The following is a 21,880-nucleotide window of genomic DNA, read 5'->3' as shown; positions in this document are numbered from 1 at the left end:
TCTTGAAAATCTTGTAGTTAGCAATTTGCTGATGCATATGTATATATATTTTTTTTCGGATGAAAAACGCTGTAGTAAGTTTTAGGAGTTTCCCTTTTTTTTTTTTTTTTAAACAGTGTGAAAGAAAAGAAGAGTTTATTGAAAGAATAAAACAGCTGGATATTGAAACCCAAGCTGCGATTGTGTCACACATTCAGGAGGTGGGACTCAATATTTGCTGTTTTGACTTTCTGTCCTTTTCTTGACTCAATATATCAGTGTTTTCAAACTTGGAACTTCAAATTTCATAGTAGATTTATAAACTTGAGAGGAAGAAATGATCATTCTCTGAATATGTGGTTGTAAAAATGTTATACAGTTAAAATTGTAGGCATTCCTTATAATATCGTTATGTTAGAAAGTTACAGTGGCAAATGTCTTGCTGCTTTCAGAGTATATGGATGATAATCTTGTAAGGATATGTGTGTAAAATATTTCAAAAAGTGTGTGTGGCTGGAGTCCCCTTTGCTGTAATGACATAGACACAGTTCCTTAGTCCTGTGGCAGGTGAGACATAGGCTCCCCAGCAGTGTGCTTTGGTCACTGGGCTCCTAAATCTGTCTTGAAAGTTGTTCTCTGCAGTTGAAATTGGACATGTACTTTGATTTTAAAGAGAAGCATGATCCAATGACAAGAATATTCTTGGTCTTCTAAGGTTTCTATAAAAGGAAGGGCTACGTGTGACTGTTATGAACAAACTTGCTTTGGAGATCCAAAGAGAAGCTCAGAACAAATGCCCTCTGTTGGGTGTGCCTCACTGGGAAAGGGGCATTGGGTGAAGTCTGGTGTCTGCGGGTGCAAGTGCAAAAAGCAGGGTGCACTGAGATTTAAGTTGTGGAACTGAGAACCAGTTGAGGAAGACTAAGACAGGATCTTCTTCATTAACACTTGGAGGAGGAAGAAAAAAGATTAAATAAGCACTTCAAAAGCAGAAATATTGTTTAACTGAGCTTGAGAATCTTTTCACTTGCATGATGTTTCTGCAAAATCAGAATTAGAGTAAATATGACTGGGTAGGGTATCAGTGAAAAGAAATGCTGGCAGCAATAGCCAGAGAGATTTCTAATAAAGTCAGATCTTTTCAGCTTTATTAGCTCAGATTGCGAGTTCATTGAAAACAGGGCTTATCAGTCTTAGCAATTCCTTCTTATTCCTGTAGTGATCAGTTCATTGCTTGAATTAAGACAATTTCTAGCATATCATCAACAGAATTGTGCTTGCATGTATCCAATCATTTAAAAAATCATCAGCCATAATAATTTTTAAAAAATGTAAATACCAGTAATTGCTGAGTAGTGTTACAGTTTAGCTACTCAATGTCTGTGCTATTTTCTACATGCTGTAGGTGACATGTGGTCTGTTTCTTAGTACATCAGTAGAAGAAGCTAGGGGATACAGCATATGACGCAAACACATTTACAAGTCAGCCAGTGGAAAGACTACCTTTTTTCCCTTGTTCCTAGGTGACTCACAACCAGGAGAATGTCTTCGACTTGCAGTGGCTGGAGCTCCCAGACATGGCCCCAGAAGAACTGGAGTCTCTCTCCAGGAATATGGTGTTTCACCTCAAGAGGCTCATTGATGAGAGAGATGAGTGCACAGAGGTACAGTGACTTCTCTTGTATAGTGCTCATGTGGAACACCAGTTAAGGACTCAGTTCCTTCTCGTATTTTTTTTGGGCCCTGGGTTTCTGTTTCTTCTACGCCTTTCTTCTACATGTCAGAAAACCTGTAAGAAGATTTTGTCTTTTCCATTCTCACATAAACACTGAAGTGTGATGAAATGATTGGTAAGAGATGTGCATGCAGTAAAGATATCAAAATATTTGCAGTTGTGACTTTGTCTTGATTTTTGTCTCTGCATGTCTGCTTAGCTCTTAAAATAAAGAATGATTGCTTGCCTGACTCTCCAGAGTCATGGTGGGTTTACTGTGGTGGGTTCCAGTGTCTTTTGCTTTTTTCCCTATGTGAAACCAGGCCTTCCTGTTGCTGACTTATCAGTTCATCTCACTTCAGATCTCTGCAGGGGGCTTCTCCCCTTCTTTTTACCTGTTAATTTTCTGTCATGCATTTGACTTTGTGATTGTGTTAGTTAAAACTATTAATAGTTACAGTTTATATGAGTTCTCCAGAAAAAAACTGGCTGTTTTGTCATTGGAAGGGAAATGTTTTAGTGGTATGAGCTGATGGTGGAGTTTGCTCTCCTTTGTCTGAACTTTCCACTTCACTCTCAGTTGAATTTTATAGAACGATAACTTAATAATTCTCTACATTTATTCATCATTTTTATAGATGTTTGAAAAACAATGTGTAATTATTTCTATTTATCTTGTGACTCTACGTGCTTCTCTGTATTTCCAGATGATTGTAGATCTCACTCAAGAGAGGGACTATCTACAGTCTCAGCAACCACCAAATCCTCTGAAGGCATCAAGTCCAGATTCTTCTCCAAACCCAGCCAACCCTCTTTCTAATGAGGACAAGCAGCACCTTGCAGTTGAGCTGGCAGACACAAAGGCTAAACTGAGAAGAGTTCGGCAGGAGCTGTAAGTCACCAGTGTCTTGTGCTTCTAGGCAGGCTTGTGTATTAAATCTTCTGTATCCTGAAAGTGCAGTTGCCTGTCAGCTTCAGCATATTGACTTTCATCAGGGCTCTCATGAAATCATGTCGTTCACAATGTTTATTTGTAGTAGTAGAAAGCTGGAATGAATGTTCCATCATCCTTTTTTTTTTAATTGATCTCTAAACACAGAGTGATAGCTGCTTTTTGTTTTCATCTGTCATCTCTTTCTTCCTCTCTCTAAAATGCCAGTAACTAGCTGCACTTCTAATTATTGGTGGGAAGTCCAGAGCAAAGCTAGCTACAGTGATGGCAGTGCCAATGAAATGTAAACAGAGATAATATAAAAGAAATGAAGTTATAATTTCACATCTGTTATGTATGTGATATCACAAGAAAATACACTTTACTTTTCTGCAATTGTCATACCAGAAAGAAAACTCAATTTTCAGAGTATGCTGGAGGACTTCTCTTTGTCATTCTGGTTTCTCAGCAGGATCAAAAAAGGTGTGTTTTTTTTTTTTCCTGAAGGATCTAAGTTTTTTCTAATCGTTTTTCAGGGAAGAGAAGTCCGAGCAGCTTGTGGATTCTAAACATGAAGTTGAGCAGCTCACCCTAGAGCTGCAAAAAATAAAACAAGAGGTAAGGTGGGGTCATTTCACTGGAAATACCTCTTTTATTCTGAAGCTAAAAAATACCATTCTATATTTTCAATAAAGAATTCAAGCTACTCCAGCAAGCTTTGGGACAGTTATGAGTGTGGCATACTGACACTTTTTGCTTAACTGGTGAGAACAGTTTCGTATGTACAGTTTGCAAATTGTCCAGTAATGCCTGAAGCTTATGTAGTGTCAGGCATTGCAAATGTGAGTCCTGATAGGCTGTTATACCTCTTAATCTTGTAGAAAATTTACTGGTTAGTAGGAGAATTGTCTTACTCTTGCACTGAGAGAATGTAATTTGCCTACTGTTGAGAAAAAGAAAGTCTTAAAGGACATACTTTCAATATGTTTTTACTTAGGTTTTTCTCCCTGATTATCCCTCTTATCTGTTAGAATATCCACCTGGCCTCAGATGCTCGTTCTGCCCGAGCATATAGAGATGAGTTGGACTCACTGAGAGAAAAGGCAAACCGTGTGGAGAGACTTGAGATGGAACTTGTTCGGTGCAAAGAGAAACTTCATGATGTGGATTTTTACAAAGCTCGCATGGAGGTAAGTGAAAATGAAGTGTTGAGTAATCCTTAATGTTTGGCTTTTGTGGTAATACCACTTCATGTGTCATTTGTAATTGAGCTGACTGTAGCAAAACATGAGAGCAACTGGAGATTCTTTAACATGCCTTTTTCAACTATTGTTTGTAGTAGAAGGAGAAAATCTGGAGCTTTCCTAGTGCCTTGAGTAGAGCATGTCAATGAGAAACGTATACCTTTGTTCCCATAATAATTACAGTTATTCATCTTAGTTACGTGCAGCTATGCCCATCCTGCAGTTACTAAATAATTTAAGTTGAAAGGACCTTGGATATCATCTGGACAAATAGAGTCAGCATGCTGTGAGCAATCTAAATTTAGGTCAAGTTGCTCTTATTTTCCTTCCTTTCAGTGCTCTGAGCTCTTCTTACCTAAATTCTCAATAATTTGTGTATGTAGCATGTCTGCCAAAGTCAAATAAATATCTGGACTTGCTAAACATACTGAGGTTCTGTAGTTGACCACCTCACTATTGCTAGATAAAATCCCAGGTCTGAGACACAAGAGTGTTGAAGCTCTCATTTGCTAGGATGAGAACACGTGTTATTTCAGCTCATTAAACCCTACTTCTTTAAGCAGTTGGTTTTTTGTGGGTTTTTTTTTCCCATCAAAGATGTCAGCTAGCTGCTGATTCTTACGAACAAATTCACAAAGATGAATTTGAAATGAAATGTAGTAACAGCCAACAAAAGCCTGCCTCCTCTCTCAGGAATTCTCAGTTTGTAGTAGAGATTATGAAATTGCTTCTCTGCCTTCCTACGTCAAGCTGGCAAATCAGTCATGCATTAACCTCACACAAACTTTTGTCTGTGCACTGGAGTTGCTTAGCTTCTACCTCCTGCTCCAAGTTTTTACCTGAGCTAGGAGGAGACAGTTTTTAGTTTTGTGGCAGTTTCTTTTCTGGAGCTCTCAGGTTCCTTGCTTGTCCAGGAGCCAGCAGTCTTGTTTCACTGTTTGCATGCTAATCTTGCTGTCATGCAGCAAAGAGACCTCTGCTTCAGTGCCAATTTTGTTTATCTTTATTAGCCCCCCTTTTCTACTCTGTCAGTTTTTGATGAATGTTTTGAATGTTGGAGATGAGTGTTGGATCTTAAAGGTACCTCCCTGAGGTACAGTAGTAGATGGGACAAAGTGTATTTCCTGTCAATGTGACACTTTTCTAATTTTGGGGAGCAGTGTGGCCTATGGCAAAAGTTGTTGCTGTCCTAGAGGCTGAGCTTTTCTAATATGTGGTGGGATTGCACAGCTGTCTGCAGGCTGCTCTTTGGTCTAGAATAGCCAGAATGTTTCACATTCTTACCACTGCTTTCCATTATTGATCAAACCTTGGCACAGCATTAAATGGCAGACTTGTGCAGTGGTAGCATCAGACAAACTCATTGGTTTCATGCTGATACATTCAGGGGATTCCACAAGGCATTCTTCTGTCTTTTTTTATCATCATGGAGTAACACAAAGGCTGTTCTTAGCAGCCAGTATCCAACTCTCCTCAGTCCATGAAGTTTTATGTTAGTGTATCAAGTCCTGCACCCATCCAAGTAAAGGACTAAAGGCTGGGATTGAGTTCAGTGTCTGCTCAGATTCCTCCTGCTTCTTCAAAAACTGTTAGTCTCAGTGTTACGGGTTGTAAGATTTGTGCAGGAATGTCCATGTTTTTAACCACTAGACTGTACAGTGCTGATTCATCTTGTGGCATTTACTGGTGTGATTGGCTTCCTGAGCTCCAAGACTTAGGACCCAAACTAATTTCACAGAGGCTCAGCAACGAGTAGATGCATGAAGTGCAGTGTAAGCCACATTTCTATGGTACCTTAAGGGCTTTCTGGAGGTTGCCAATAAGCAGTGTCAAAATCAGTAAATGAGAAGAAAGTGTTTTCAGCTTTGTGTGTCAGTGCAGAAAGCTACTAAGGAGGTGTTTGAAAATTTTTTCCTTCACGTTGTTCTTGTACACCTTTGGTAGTTTGTGCAAAGAATATGAAAGGTAGTCTGTGTATGACACTGTGACAAGCTTTAGGAGTTAGCAAGCCTGTAAGCATTTTCTGAAAGCATGTGATATAAATCAGCTGTGGCAGCAGGAAGAGATTTAAGGAGCTATTGCAGCAGTGCTAAAGAAGCAAGTCTGTCTTTTCTGTATGTAAACCTAACACATATAAGAATGTTCATTGGTTTCCTTCTCTATATTTCTTGACAAAGTTACACTGAAAAAGCGTTCTAATTTGACCATCTTCCAAGGAACATGGAGATGAATGTGTTCTAGACACCTTCCTTCAGGGGCAGCTTAGTGAAGTCCTCAGTGTGAATTTAGAGGGGTGGGCATAATACAGGACTTCCTCCAAGGAAGTGCTTCTCTTCAGCATAAAGCTTCCCTCCAGCATTTGTCTCAATTGAACCTGGTGCGGCTCCAGGAGATGAAATAATTCTCAGAGGCCAGGGAGTCTGCCTTGCCTGCTGTAATTCCTTCTTGTTGCAGTTACGTTTCCACACAAGATGGTGGGAGGAATTTCTGTGAACATTTTAAAAATGCAAAAGTATCTCTTATGTTTTCATATAGCTTATTAAAGCAGTGATTGTCAGATGTTAGCTGTATCATGGCTCAGTAGGGGCAATTTGCGAACTGTAGAAGGGAGGAGTTTGAACTCTGTTTAGTAACTAGGTCTGGATGTCATACAAATTTTCTAGTTTTAAACAATCTGATTGCTACTTTAGTTTCTGAAAATGTCTCTGGGTACCAACACACCCTGATTGTGCAACCGCTTACCCCCAGACTAAATTGTAACCATATGAGTGCACCGTGCCATTCTTACAGCTACTTCAGGGCACAGTGATGCACGATCAGAACGCAGTGGTTTGTTTGTTTCAGAAGTGTAGTTACAAAAGCAGGATTATGTGTGGTGGATATTAAACTATCGTGATTTAATTTGAATCTCTTGCCTGCTAAATTCAGTGTATTTTCAAAAATAACCAAACAAAGCCACGGCCAGCTATTATTTCTGCTGACTTAAAATTAAGCTCAGTTTAAAACTAAACTCATAAGGAAAGAAAAACCCTTATTTCTGATGGAAGCATTACTTCACCATGATCGCCTGTTGAATTTCTGGCCAGCAGGAGTGGTTTGTAGCTCAGTGTGTTATTAGGCTGACTGTCTTCTGCAGTGACTTCTCAGGCATTAATGCTGACACACTGTAGTTAGAGTGGTTGTACCTTCAAGGCTCTGAGATGTAACTCTGCAAGATCCCATGGAGTAATTATTTAAATTACATGAACTTCTCAGTGTTAAGACAACCTAAGATCATGGTATGGGTATACCAACGAGCATTGTTGGCCTTGACATAGCAGGCATTTTCACCAGGTTATTAATTTAAGGTTTCTTCAGAGCTGTTTTGAACCAGCATGTCCACTCCTCCTGGGCACTCAATGAAAAGTATTCCAGTCTTCCATGTATTGCAGCTCCCAGTGCTGTGTGGTTTGTACCAGAGCCTGGATTACATGTACGTACTTGGCACATAGCTTGACTCTTCATGAGTCTCTAAAATAACAACCAGTTCCTGCTTGGTTGGCAGTTTTGGGCATAGTTCTGAGACTGTTTTTGAGGTCAGACGCAACCTTCCTTCTTAGGGTTGTGGTCTGGATTGAGTGTGACGATATAGCAAAGTAAACTAGTCACATTGCTGTTTCGTTATGGATATCCTGGCAGCTTAAACAAGATTCAGCACATTTTGTTTTATGTACTTCCTCTAGTCTGTCATCTGTTAGGTGTCAGTCTTTTTAGTTTGGCTGCCCTGAAGTGATCCACTTACATCAGACTTGGCCCAAAATGCTGTTTCTGTAAAAATTAGTGTTTTATTATTATTATTTTAGTTACTTGCATACTCAGATATTTCAGTTGTCGTGGTTAAAGCACTTCACAAGCATTGACAGACTTGTACTTTTTAGTGCTGCTGTAGTGGGGAAATTATTCCTCTAGTATGCAGGTCGGTAGCTGATCCTAGGAGACATCAAGGGCAGTAGTGTGTGCATAAGGTGGACTTCCATACTATGCCATCTACAGTCAAATGCAGCAAACAATTAAGATTGCTATATAAGGCTCTTAAATCATGGCCCCCTGTAGTATCAGAAAGCAAGGGGAACGGTTGCCATTAGGCATTCCTAACTTGTGCTTTGCAAGTATCTTTTTTTCTTTTTTATTTTTGGTAAGTTGTGAGCCATGTGAGGCTTTTTGTGGCAGACTCTTCCCTCCAGAACTGAGAGGGGTGTTGCTGGTTAAGGAAATGAAAGCAATTTGCTCATGCCTGGTGGTCATTCAGGAATCTCCTTGGTTTGCATGTTTGTGGTTGGAGAGAACAGACTTGAACACCAGTGTCAGCAGACTTCACTTTGGAATACTGTTGTCCAGGAATGATCTTCTCAAGAAATAAGCATTTCATCATTCCTGCGTGCACACTTTCTCTTCTTGCATATTTAATTGGAGCAGAGGAAGGAGATGGAGAAAGAGAATAGGCAAAAAAAATTCTGCCTCTTACCCCACTGTAACTCTTCTGGGCTAAAATCCTTCCTATATCTGTTTAATCTGTTAAAATGCTGATATGTTCCTTCCATAGAAAATTGTATCTATGATTGAAGCCTTATCTAAAAGTAAAAGCTAACAGTGAGTTGTTATAACTTGAAATAACACATAATTTAATAACTCTGTCAAACGTGAGTAAGAATACATGGCCAGATTGTATGCTTTGGGCATCTCGTATTTCTGGAGATTAGATACTTAAATGCACAGAGCTTCAAGTACTACTCTGCAAGAATACTGTATAATTAACTTTAGTTTCCAAAGCTATGGCTGCTGTAGAATAAGTTTAATTTTTACTTGGTAAAAACAGATTCAGAAGCTTTAGTGGATCAATGGCATGACTTGTGCAGTTAATGCTCGTGTTTATTTTGTGTTTTTGGTCTTTTTGATCTAGCTCTGTATGAAGAAGAATTCTATTAAATGTCTAAAATTCAGGAAAAAACAATAAGGAAGTCATTGCATTTACTTTCATTAGAGAATCTGAGATAATGAAGCATGGAATCATTTCCCATTAATATCAGATTGACAATTTTTTTTTTTTTTTTAACAACATCACTGTATGAAAGTGATTTGGTCTTTGAAAAGTCACTTTACTGAGAGAAGTTAACATTGTTTTTTTCCTCTCTAGGAGTTAAGAGAAGATAACATCATATTGATTGAAACAAAGGCGATGTTGGAAGAACAGCTAACGATGGCAAGAGCTCGTGTTGATAAGTTGCATGAGATAGAGAAGGAGAATTTGCAGTTGAAATCCAAACTTCATGATGTGGAGCTGGTATGTCCTCTCTTTCTCATTACACCTTTTTTTACTGCGTTCTGTTTTTATGCTGTCACATAAATTGATGTCACAGAAACCAGTGGCAGGTAGATAAATCAACAGTGCTTTTAAAGGTGTCTTTAGTTTGAACTTGATGTACACAGATTCTTAAAATATATTCACAATATGAATAGTTTATTGCCAGTGCTACTCTATGAGACAGTTTGACAAATTTAATTTTATGGGAGGTGCTTTCATGCATACTGATAATAGAGATGTTAATATCTGTCACTTAAGTAGAAATCCCTTAGATACATGAAAGGAAATCTACTGCAGTAAGTAAATTTATTTGCTAGAAACAAAGCCCACAACCGTTACAGTGACTTGAAGTATTCATCACTACTGTAAAAGCCACGATTCCAAACTTTTAGCATTGAGTGAACCAGAGGTGGCAAATTGCTTCATAGATTAGGAGATCTAACAAGTGGCAGATTATTGTCTGCAAACAAAAAGAAACATTGAATTTTATAATTCCTCTACTACTAATAAATTTCGTTTCATCTCTTGTATTTTACTCAACAGTCGTCCTCTTGAAACTTTGTTTTGAATTCTTCTGGATTTAACTGTATAAAAACAGGATACATTGAAAACAAGAACTTTGAGGGTGCTGTGTGGAGTTATGTTTAAAGACTTACAAATAAAGGATAACGTGGTGCTCAGCACTTCCATAGTAGCTGGTTATTTTGCATGCTGCATTTTCAAGGTGGATTTAAGAATTTTTGGCTAATGCTGCTTTAAATCTTTGCTTCATCTCTCACAAATGTAAATGACCAAAGTGATTTGCAGAAGCTATGATAGCCGCCTTCTCTGGATTTGTTTTTCGGATGATTGAACCCTCCCCAAGTTATGAGGCAGATATCTACTTGCTAATCCATATGACATGAGTTAAAGAAGCTCACTACTAGCATTCAAGGTTATTTCTGCAGTGTTTCTAGAGAATCGGTGCATGATCATAGAATGATAGAATCATAGAATGGCCTGGGTTGAAAAGGACCACAATGATCATCCAGTTTCAAGCCCCCTGCTATGTGCAGGCTCACCAGCCACTAGACAAGGCTGCCTGGAGCCACATCAGCTCAGGAGACACCTTGAATTCAGACAGCCTTACCAGTCTTAGCTTGTACTGGCCCTGTTGTCACTGAGCATCTTCTCCCTCAAGTTACCTTCATTTCAAATACATAATGGACTTATCTATAACCAGGGCTACAGCAACTTAAATTTAAAACTGTGCATGTATTTTAATAAAGAGGCTCACGCTGTTCAGTGAGGCTTTTCTGCCCTCAGTGTATATTGCTCAGCAGTTCAGCTGACAGAACAATCTGAGATGATCTGCATACATTTTTGTTTTTTTTTTCACTCATACACCTTGCACAGGATCGAGACACGGACAAAAAGAGAATTGAAGAGCTTCTGGAGGAGAATATGGTCTTGGAGATTGCACAGAAACAGAGCATGAATGAATCTGCACACCTAGGCTGGGAACTGGAGCAACTGTCTAAAAGCACAGATCTTGCTGATAGTGAGTACCAATTGGGGTTGCTGGTGTTGTGTTTCTGTTTGTGGTCGCTGAAAAAGTACGGAGGTCACTTGACTGCAAAGGGAACAAAAGAGTTCAAGCTTAGGAAGTTCATTTGGAGAATTTCCCTTTCTGAGCCATCTGACTTTGAATTTAGTTTCTGGGAACTTCTAAAATGTATTCCTTCGAACTTCTTTTCTTTATGAAATCATTAAAAATGTTTTCTTTTTATGTTGGTTGTCACTGAAAGAGTGACTCTAAGTGAAGTGATAAAAAGAAATTTAAAAAAGAAAGCTTTGTAAATGACACAGCAGAAATGTCACACTGAATATGAGATACTTCTAACAGAATGGCAGGGAGGAGTCTGTGATCTTTAGTATTCTTCAGTACAATTAGTGCAGACAGTTAGCTAGTCTTTAAATCCCAGGAAGTAGTGTATGCTGAAGTCATTTATTTTTACTAGATACTGAAAAATGTGTATGGGTAGAATAACTGGCTGATTATTTTTTTTGAATGGTTGATTTGATTTCCATAACCACCACAAACATAACTAATGCTCCCTGTGCTAGTCAGGTTTTATCATTGTTTGCTGTGTCTAACATCTATTCTGTTTATAATACCAGTCTAAACAGCAGTGTTATAGAGAACTTGGGAAATACAGGATATTTCATGGTATTTGGTGTACAGATTGTATTGATTTACTCACCTGATTCTGCTAAGACTTGTATATTTGCATTTGTGTACCAGGAATAATTTAACTGAAGACAGAGGCAAATTTGAGCAAGCAGATGGCCTGTTTACAGTAAAGCTATTTAGAAGAATGATTTTGTTTTCTAAAATAAATCTGAGTTATCTTTTTATGATTAATATCTACTTGTTGCTTTCGATAAATAATCGAATATAATATAAATAATCATGCAAAGCAGGTTCACCTTAGTCTTAGAAATGAATGGCAGTCAATTCCTCCTTATTTGTAATCAAGGATATTGCTTAGTGAAATAGGGGAAAGCACTGTTGCCTCAAAACTTAAGAATTCTGTTAAACTTTTTTTTCAGGAAAACACAAAACTTTCTGATTTTTTTGCTTGTTTCAAATAGCTGCTTTTGGCCTCTTTCTCATTTGCTTTATTCAGTGACGTAGTAGAAGAAACAATGCTAGTTTTGTTTTTCAGTTTTTCTAGCAGTAGAATTCTAGAATTTTTCTTATTACCTGAAGAAAAGACAAGTAAGCAGAGCTGAGAACATTGGTAATCAGTAATCTTTTGTATTGGAAAAAAATAAGTGAAGAAAGGCTGATCTTTAAAAAAAACTAACAAAAAACAAAAATTCTTTCACAGCAGTGTTGTATTCTTCCAGAGATTCTCTGTAAGAAGTTCCTCCTCAGTGCATGTTGCTGTCCTGAATACAGCTGTCATGTGAAGATAAGAGTCAGTTTGCAGAGCTCTTCTGGAAAACCTCCTGTTGGATTTCAAGTAGAGTCTGCAAGGGAAGAGGAAAGCTAAAGATTTTACCTGTTAATTAGGAATCTAATATTTAGGTTCCAAAATAATTAAAAAAAAAAAAAAAAAAAAAAAAAGGAAAACTCATTTAGATGGGTTTTGTTTCAGGACAACATTGTACTGAATTAAACACCAGGTGATGCTCTATCAAAGGCACAGATGGGATTTTAACATTCTCAGAAACTTGCCAGTTATAAAATGCTCAGTGTGCTTTATGTAACAGTGCTGATTATTTAGCAGGAATTAATAATTTTCTGAGACTTGAGGACAATGTTAAAAGTCAATTTCATATTAAATGTAATTTTGTGGTGAAGGGTAACAATTATTTCATGTGGAACAGAATATTACTTTTTTTAATTATTCAGTTGCTTAGTAAAGAAATGAACAGAGCAATGCAGATTTTATTGCTGCAGTTTAAGGCAAAGAAGTCATGAGACTTAGGATCTCCAAACATTCAAAGTAAATAATCTCTGTAGTGAAACTTGAAAAAATGTTGTTAGTTCTAAGACTTCAACTGAAGAAAATTCTCTAATCCACTTTCTGATGGCTTTCCTGTGCTTATGTATCTAGTAGGAAAATATTCTCCCTGATTCAGCATATTCTTGGTAAGTTAGCTGTGAAGGTGAGCTTGGAACTCAGTTTTTTTCCCATGGCTAAATATGATTAAGTACCTGAACTTTCATTGTCTGCATCATCTTGATGTTTTCACAGACACTTCTCAGTGTTTTATTTTCTGGCTCGATTTATTTCCGCTGATACAAATATAAAAGAGTATCAAAGCATATTTTGCTATTAATATAAATTTTACTACTAGCAAAATTAAAGTGACTTTAGGAGAGTTTAGGGAGCAAGTAGCTTTGAAAACATTTATCTGTTCAGGTACTTCCCTATTTATTAAATTTATTGATTATCATCTGTAGAAATTAATTCTAATGCTTATTTAACAGTCAATCTGTAATGATAAGAGTTTGACTATGATTGTCTTTGTAAAAGTGAGCCTTAAGGACCTAGAAAGGAAAATACTGATCAGTTGATTAGAGCCATCTTCCAATTTTCTTGTTTCAACAGCTAGGAAGTCCTTTGTGTTTGAGCTGAATGAATGTGCTTCAAGTCGCATACTGAAGCTAGAGAAGGATAATCAGAGCTTGCAGAACACAATCCAAGAGCTGAGAGATGCCTCCTTGGCCTCCAGAGAGAGCAGCCTAAAGTTTGTGGAACTGGAAAAGGAAAATCAACAGCTTAGCAAAAAGGTAATCCTTACTTACAGGAACAAACAGAGCTCTTCAGTTTTGAGCACAGTGTGTGCAGGCCTTTACAGCATTCCTGAACAATGAGGGATTCACTGATACTCTCCGTAAGACTGGGCATGTTTCTGGCCTCTTCTAGTTAATCTTGTTCTGACAATAGCGTATTCTATTACCTTCTACTTTACCATCTAGTTAAGTACCTCATTGCAAGCAAAAGTGACTGCTTCATAAAAGCAGCCTTTCGGTGCTCATTTGCCAATAGATTGTACTGTTGGTTTTGTCCCTTTTTGTCATCTTCTGGCTGTCAGTAATACTTGGTCTACCAGGTGAGGATGCCACAGCCCTTTTGAAATTTTTTTCATTTGAAAGTTTTAATATTTTCACGTAAGTCAAATAAAACAGAATTTGCTGTCCATAGTCCTGGATCAGCTCTTAGCTTGTCCTTTTGGCCCTTAGGTATTCTGCAATATCTTCTTCCCTGCAAATATCTGGTTTCTTTTAATCCCAGGTAGCAAACATGCCATCACTTTTTACATGTATTTGTCTATATTGTACTGTATTATTAACTGTTAGTTCATTTAGCTCAAATGCCAGCTCAGCCTTTGTGTGAAACATAGTGGTCCATTCATCTCCAACTAAGGGATCCATTTTTGTCTGGCTATTCTAAACTCTGATGAGTTGAGCCAAATGGGGAAAAAGAATGCTTGCCAGTCTGAATATAAAAAAAAAAATTTCCCTGTCTTTTTTTTTCCATATATCCCACCTTTGATAAGTTACTCAGAGAACAAACTCCTTTTTTTTTTTTTTTTTTTTTTTTTTTAAACCTTTCCCTCTGCTGCTATAACGTTTGTGTGCAACACTAATACAAGGAGTCCTGGCCTACATATGAGGTAACTGAATGCTTTGAAGGGCAAGGTGAGGAAGAATTTTTATATGAAATGCTGGTCATAAATTACTGGATCGTACCTATCAGCCAGGGAGAACTGGGATCTGTCACTGGATTGCTCCATCTTCTGCAGGGATTCCTTTGCTGTCAAGTTGAGAGACTAGTTTTGCGTCTTGGCTTTCTTCTGTGTGCAAAGAAAATGGAAAAGTTTCAATTCAGCTTACTCCTCCTTCCATGCACACTTTTATGACCCTTTGAGTATGAGTAATTCACTCTAGCTCATAATTTACATGCTTAAAATTTGAGATCAAGAAATATAAAGCACTCAGCAGATACCTGTGGTGTGCAGCAGTTTGAGTCATTTGAACAACTGTGGTCAATCTTTGGCTTTGCCACAGGCACATTCCTGTGGGCACCTCCAGTTATGGCACTGTATTGGTGCTGGCAGCTGTGATTCCAGCGATGGTTGAATGTGGTGACATGGTGTGTGGAAAGGTGTAAATTGAGCTTTATCAGAGAAACACAGAGTGTGATGGGCGTTGTTGATTTACTGCACATCTCCTGTTTAGGAAGATCTGGAAAAAAAAACATGGCAACATTCTATAGTCTGTAGGAGACACTCAGTTGTTTTCCAACGTATGGAGGCCTGATGCTCTCTATATAAAATAATCCTAATTTGCAGTGGTTGTGTTTGATTTTTTTTTTACCTTTTCTTCCTCAAACATACTTTTGTATTTCTCTTGCATACATCCTCTTAATGAGAGGATATGATTGTCAGCAGAGGAAGTCTCTGTGATTAATTACAGAGTGGTTATTGCAGTATGAAGAGATGAGAGCAACAATTCGGAAGGGCAGTTAAAGATGCATACAAAGAACAGGAGTTAGAAACGTGTTTTTCTCTTGATTTTATGTGATTTTAAAAACAAAACAAAAAAAAAAATTGTGATACCCATGGTAAAATCATTTCACTGTCATCCACTGGCTGAGAGTTATCAAGAATTGTGACCAGAATATGCTTGGCTGTCCACTGATCTGCTGCTTGGAAAGATCACTTAGCCAGAATGGGATTATTTAGGTAGCACAAGAGGGGGTGGTGCGAAGGAAAAGTCCTGTACATCTTTCTCTTCTTTTTTTTGAGGGCAACTAATTATAGAAAACTCTCAGGCACAGTCTAGTAGCAGCAGAAAGTGCCTGTTCTCCCTGCATTCTGAACTTCTTGGAATGAAACAACTTGTAAACAGTAATTTCTTACTTGCCTCCAGTGCTTTCAGATGTGCTAATGAAAACTAGCTATTACTGAGTTACTGAACTTGTATTCCAGTTTTTTCTGAACAGCTCCTTTGAGACCAATGATCCTAAACACGGTCACATTTCTAAATGTTAAGCCCTTCTTATCTCCCATCTGGGCAGCCCCTGCTTGTTTAAACACTTCCTGTAATGAGGCAGATGTTGATACAGGCAGAGCCCAGCCTCTGGCTATTTCCCACTTATAAGAATTATTGTTAATAACATTCTCATTGACATTTTCACTGTTGGCAAAGTTCATAATACCACCACAGAAAATTAAGCTGTAGGGTTTCACAGTACTTTAGAAGGATGAAAAGGAATATTTCCTGAACTGGAGATCCTGGCTCTTTGAATCTCTGGCTTCTAAAGAGCTGCTTCTTTACAGTGCTCAGTTCATTATTAGTACAGCTTTCAAAAGGGAGTAGTAAGAAGACATCATTCACTGTAGGACTGGGCTCTTGTTCACAAATCACTGAAGTGCAGAATAGTCACCTGCTGGGAATACAGAGGACCAACATACCAGAGGGAGAGGGAAGGTAAACTTGGAAACCAGTTTTCCTCTGTTCATCACATTTTAAAATTCTTCTGCTCACTGAACTGTTTTACGAACCTTCTTGGTATTTGCTGGTTAAGTGAGGCCATCAGTGATGGAGAGAATAGGAGACAAATCCCTCAGAAAAGTGAGCATCAGAAATTGTAGCCACTACCAGGGGCAAAATGACACTGAGGCTGGTGAGTCATTTTTCATCACTGTGTGCCTTATTCTAATAAGCACTATGAGAAAATGCAACTCTTTCTTCAAACTGCACTTCAGAAAGGGAAGGATTGTATCGTGCAGCCACAGTCCTCATCTCATTCTCCTTGGTTGTTCAGAATACTTTTAAGTGTGGACTGTCACCATATCAAGCTGTGGCTGATGTGTTTTGCTGTGTTTTCTCCACACAGATTGAGAAGTTGCAAAATCAAATTGAAAAAGAGAAGCAAAGTAATCAAGATCTGGAGACCTTGAGTGAAGAGTTGATAAAAGAGAAAGAACAGTTACAAGTTGTCATGGAGACTCTGAAAGCTGACAAAGACAGACAGGTGCAGACTTCACAAATGTAATCTAAAAGCTTATGCTCAATTGTGGGAATTTACTGATGCCATTTAGAGTGTTTGGTTCTCTCAGGGATACAGGGCAATTTGAGAGCTATTATACATAAATTTAACTTGTTCAAATATAGGTGAAAGGAAAAAAAGCCCAACATGTTTGGGTAGCCACTGCTTCTCCTGTTGCCATTAGGACATCTTCAGGCTATTGTAAGAACAAATCTTCCTTCTTTAAGGAAAAAAGGCCTGAACTTTACTAAACAGGCACTGACTGGTTTTAGGATATGCACATAAAACTACATACTGTTGCAGAAGATTGGTCTTCTGCCAGCTGGATGTCTTGACTTTATTTAATTTTATTCAACCTCTTAGTCTATTTTAAAAATACGCTGAGAAAACACTTACATCTTCTAAATTGATAGTTTGAATGCCTTTCAGCTCTTAAATGCTTAAGCGCAGTGCCTTGAAGCAACTCTGTTACAGGCTCGTGCCAACTGTCATATGTATTAAGTAGACTAATGAAGAAAATACATTGAAAGGCAGGGTGTGTATTTTTGTATTGGAATTTGTTCCAAGATTTGTGGGATGAAGGTTAAATAACAAATTGCCTTATTTATGCAGTGCTTTTCATCTTGAGGAAATCTCATGCAGGCTTCTGCCTGGGAAGTTGCACTTTACCACCGAAGTCATGAGTTTCAGTTAGATTGCATGAGGATTTTTTGTCACTAACAGCTGATGAATGATTCACAGGTAGAGCAAGAAGTAAAAAAAAAAACAGTTTTTACAATTATCAGTCACCAGAAGAGGGCAGATTCTGATTTTTCAGACCCAAGTCTTTTTTAATTTTTTTGGATATTTTTTAGATAAGATTTGCAAATTGCTGTCTAAATTGCAGTTTCTTCAGTTGGAATTCAGCCAGTTACTTAAATGTACTGCTTTTACTGAAAGTGTATCCTTAATGAGATATGTAACTGCTACAAATTTTCCATACTTTCAGAGTTTCTAAAGTCTTATCAGGGAAAATTTGGGTCTTCAGATCACGAAGACAGAGATGTAAACCTAAACAAAAAGATAACACATGATTGATAACAAGTCATCTTCTTCAAGGAGTTCCCTGAAGGCCTTTTGTCTCCTTTATCTCCCTGCTTAGACCTTTCCTGGTAGAAAGAATACAGCACCATTTTTCAGTTCATTAGAGTTCCAAGGCACCAGAGGTAGCAATTCTTTTAATTAGTTTGGGTTGTTGGTTTAGCTCAGAAATTTTTCTTGTGTTAAATGGATGTTTTTATTAACAAGCAGCTAACTACTTTAGAACTAAATTGTGGTGAATGTATAGCACTTGCATGACTTTCCTGTTCTGTTTTGTTTCGTTTTTTTAATGTAGATAAAGGACCTTAAACAAGAAAATGATCACCTGAATCAAGTGGTCTTATCCCTGAGACAAAGATCTCAAGTGAGCAGCGAGGCAAGAGTGAAAGATATTGAAAAAGAGAACAAGATCCTTCATGAAACAGTTACAGAAACTAGTTCCAAAGTCAACAAGCTGGAATTTGAGAAGAAACAGTTGCAAAAGGATTTTGACCAGGTTAAAGAAAAAGTGGAAAGAGTGGAAGAAATGGAGAAAGAGCTCCACCGGCTGGAGAAGGAGAATGAACAGCTCACAAAGAAGGCAACAGCAATGAAAACAGTAACAAAAAAAGTTGAAGTTCTTCAGCAGGAAAATTGGGATCTGGAAATGGAAAATAGGAAACTCAGAAAATCCCTGGACACATTCCAGAATGTTTCCATCCGGCTTGGGGACCTGGAAAGGGACAACAAGCAGTTGGATGAAGAAAACCTGGAGCTTAGAAGAGTTGTGGAGACCATGAGATTTACCAGCACAAAAATGGCACAAATAGAAGCAGAAAATAAAGATTTGGAGAGAGAAAAAGAGGACTTAAGGAAGAATGTGGAAATGTTAAAAGTGCTGAGTAAGAAATCAGAAAGGCTGGAGCTAAGTTATCAGAGTATCAACTCTGAAAACCAGAGACTTCAGCAAATGTTGGAGAACAGCAGCAAAAAGATCCAGGATCTAGAAAAAGAAGTACAGGCAACGGAGAGTGAAAATCAAGTCCTTCAGAGAAACCTTGAGCAGCTGAAGATTTCTGCTAAATGTCTAGAAAGGTTAGAAAAAGAGAACAAAGCCCTAGAACAAGAAATATCTCAGCTTGAGAAGGACAAAAAACTGCTGGAGAAAGAAACAAAACGGCTTTGGCAGCAAGTGGAGCTGAAAGATGCTATTTTGGACGATAGTACAGTAAAGTTGGCAGTTGCTGAGAAAGAAAACAAGACACTAGAAAAGGAAATAGCTCAATTCAGAGATTCATCTAATAAGCTGAAAGAATTTGAAAAGGACAACAAAGATCTCATAAAGCAAGTTACAATTGATAAAAGAACACTAGCTACATTGAGAGAGGTAAGAAAAATAATAATACAGTGTTGTTTTATGTTACAGCTCTGTGAAGTAGCAAAGGAAGCTATCTGTCCTATGACTGTTTATGACTATATAAGAGATCTTCACAGCCTTGCTGGGAAACACTGCATAGTGTAGTCTTGAAAGGTGCAAAAACTTGGTGGCTACAAATTAGAGTGTCCCCAAATGAAATGTTCTTAATGCAGAGTAGAGTTTTTACACAACTCCCACTTATCGCTGATACTTTCTCTGACTACCAAATTGTTTGCTTACGTGAAAGTTCCAGTAGTTGAGGTCTTAAGCCCGGAAATGAGCGCATTTGTTCAGAACATGCTAACATCCCCATTCTAAAACAGACTTCTCTGGGACCTGAATCATCCCAGGTAACCAACTTGGCCCTTTCAGTAACAGCTGAACTGAACTTTTCTTTAGGTCTCCCTGCAGAGTTTTTCCCCCATGAGATTCCATGCAGAGTGATAGAGTCCTAAGCAGCACTGTTAGTAATCAGCAATGATGTCTTCCTGTGCCTCTATCCACTGCAGCATGCAGTATTCATGCTTTTGCCTTTAAAAATACACCATTTTCATGACCACATTGGCAAACCAACGATGTGTGTGCGAGAGCCTGGCAGTCTTACAGATGGCATGTGAGCTGAATCAGGCTGTTGCAGCTTTCTGTTATTGCCTGCTCCAGCTGCTGTCATCCTGCCAGGAACAGGATTTCCTGTGAAAGAGCATTCAGAGTAAAACTGTCGATGTTACAGTAGCTTGGTGAAATGAATAAGTTTAGCAAGGCTAATGCAGTAAGCAATTACTTATTTGGGGATCTAGTTTTATTTTACTATTTGAAGCAGTAGTATAATTTTCTGGATGAAAAATATTTATCAGAAACAAGTTGCTTCTATTTTGCTTTCCATAAAAATAAATAAAATAATAGCATTTCTGTAAAGACTCTTTATAATCTTTCAGTTCTCAAACAGCTGCAAACTTACGTAGCTCATACATAAACATATCTTTTCCCATGTACTTTCTGTGGAAGAGTTCCTGTATGTTGAAGAAAGGATCTGTCTACAAACCATAGATGAACATTGATCTTAACATTTTTTCCATTGTTGTTTAAACATGTGACTAAATTTATCATATTTATTTATCAACAGAACTGTTGAATACCTACATATGTTTAACAAAGTATATGTTATTATGGATTTATTTTTACTCCTGTTTGGTATTCAGGTTTATTTTTTCTTTCTTGATTTGCTTCAGTAATTTTGGGCTTTTTCCATTCCTTGTTGAAGAAAACTTTTGAGCAGAAACATGAGCAATGTAGGTCTTCAATGGTATGTTTGCAGTTCAGGAAATTTTGAGTGTCGGGAACATTTGAACTTCACAATGCACCAACAATGATTTGTCCTTTTTAAGCATGTGGCTGGTACTGTCCCCACTTCTTTTTGGACTCAGAAAGGTGGGAACTCCCTCTGGTGGTGCCGAGTGCCCTGAGCTGCACACATCACACGGCTCTTCTGCTGGCAGCAAGCAGGAGTCTCCTGGCCTGCTTTCATCCCCTCTTTTGACAGGTGGGCAGGATTCCAGCACTGGTGGTAGTAAATCAGTACAGTGAGCAAGACTAAGGACAAAAGAAGAGTTTTTTTAGATTTATTCGGAGTAAGCTATAAATAAGTCATCAGTTTAATTTTACACTCATCTGGCACTGATGAAGATTTTAGCTGACCTTCTTGGGACTAGGGTTTTATCTAACAACTTTTTTTAGTGTTCTTGAAAAGAATCTGTCGTGCTGGATAATTATCACCATCCTTTGCACAGCAGCTAATTATTTAGTACTGTTACAGGATTTGGTTCTGGAGAAGCTGAAAAGTCAACAGTTGTCTAGTGAGCTGGACAAACTGAGCCTGGAACTGGAGAAGATAGGATTGAGCAAAGAGCTGCTGCTACAGGATGACAATGGCAATGACGACACGTGAGGAAACTGAGTTCTTCTAATCATTCTTTTGACTCTGAAGGCCTTTCCTCAGCTGAATTCTCAAGCCCTCTGCCTTTCATTTTGGTTCTCATCTATCTCTCTTCAGTTATCCATACCCATATTTCTCACACAAAGCATATTTTTCTATAGTATACTTGGCAATATACTTCAAGTTTTGCAAAGTCTTTTCTTTGGAGGAAGGAGAAAGTGCCATTATCGCTGTCCATATCAGCCTATCCCTTTGTTGAGCAGCGAGATAGCTATTCTGGTTGATGTATGTTCCTCCTGGTATTCTTTACAAGTAAGAATAGTGTCTAAATGTACGTTTGATGGTGTGTGTCATGACTGGGTAATAGGTGATCCAACCACCTGTTAATATAAACACACATTTTTCCTAAGAAACTCCTGATTGCAAGTTCTGTAGCTGTGAACAGAGAAACTCCAACAAGAAATGTGTACAGGCCTCTTGGTAAGACCTAGTTAGAGAAACAAACTCGGAGCCTTCAGTGCTTATTGCAGATTTTTCTCTGTGTTAAATATGTAAAAAAAAAAAAAAAAAAAAAAAAGAGACGTGAGAAGAAATCTGTTGCGTAATTATGGTAAAAACAGGAAGAAAAAAAAAAAAAAACAACCTTAAATTATATAGTTGTTAGATATTTCTACAGAATTATGCTTATGTGACCCTCGTTAAAATTGAC

At 38.0% G+C, this 21,880-nt stretch overlaps 1 protein-coding gene across 2 annotated transcripts in view; it reads left to right on the top strand.

Moving 5' to 3' along the window:
- Positions 1–21,880, top strand: part of CCDC88C (coiled-coil and HOOK domain protein 88C) — an 87,857-nt gene that overhangs the window by 42,712 nt on the left and 23,265 nt on the right. For both annotated transcript variants that reach the window (XM_085225510.1, XM_085225508.1), the window contains exons 6-16: positions 117–200; positions 1,503–1,643; positions 2,401–2,585; positions 3,161–3,242; positions 3,656–3,814; positions 9,042–9,188; positions 10,605–10,749; positions 13,313–13,494; positions 16,610–16,747; positions 18,138–19,208; positions 21,052–21,179. In XM_085225510.1, the coding sequence (XP_085081636.1) occupies positions 117–200; positions 1,503–1,643; positions 2,401–2,585; positions 3,161–3,242; positions 3,656–3,814; positions 9,042–9,188; positions 10,605–10,749; positions 13,313–13,494; positions 16,610–16,747; positions 18,138–19,208; positions 21,052–21,179 (2,462 nt within the window). The remainder of the gene's footprint in view (positions 1–116; positions 201–1,502; positions 1,644–2,400; positions 2,586–3,160; positions 3,243–3,655; positions 3,815–9,041; positions 9,189–10,604; positions 10,750–13,312; positions 13,495–16,609; positions 16,748–18,137; positions 19,209–21,051; positions 21,180–21,880) is intronic.

Source organism: Meleagris gallopavo, chromosome 5 (genome assembly GCF_905368555.1).
Source record: "Meleagris gallopavo chromosome 5, MGAL_WU_HG_1.1, whole genome shotgun sequence".
Lineage (NCBI taxonomy): Eukaryota > Metazoa > Chordata > Aves > Galliformes > Phasianidae > Meleagris > Meleagris gallopavo.
This window is presented reverse-complemented; position numbering and strand designations above follow the sequence as displayed.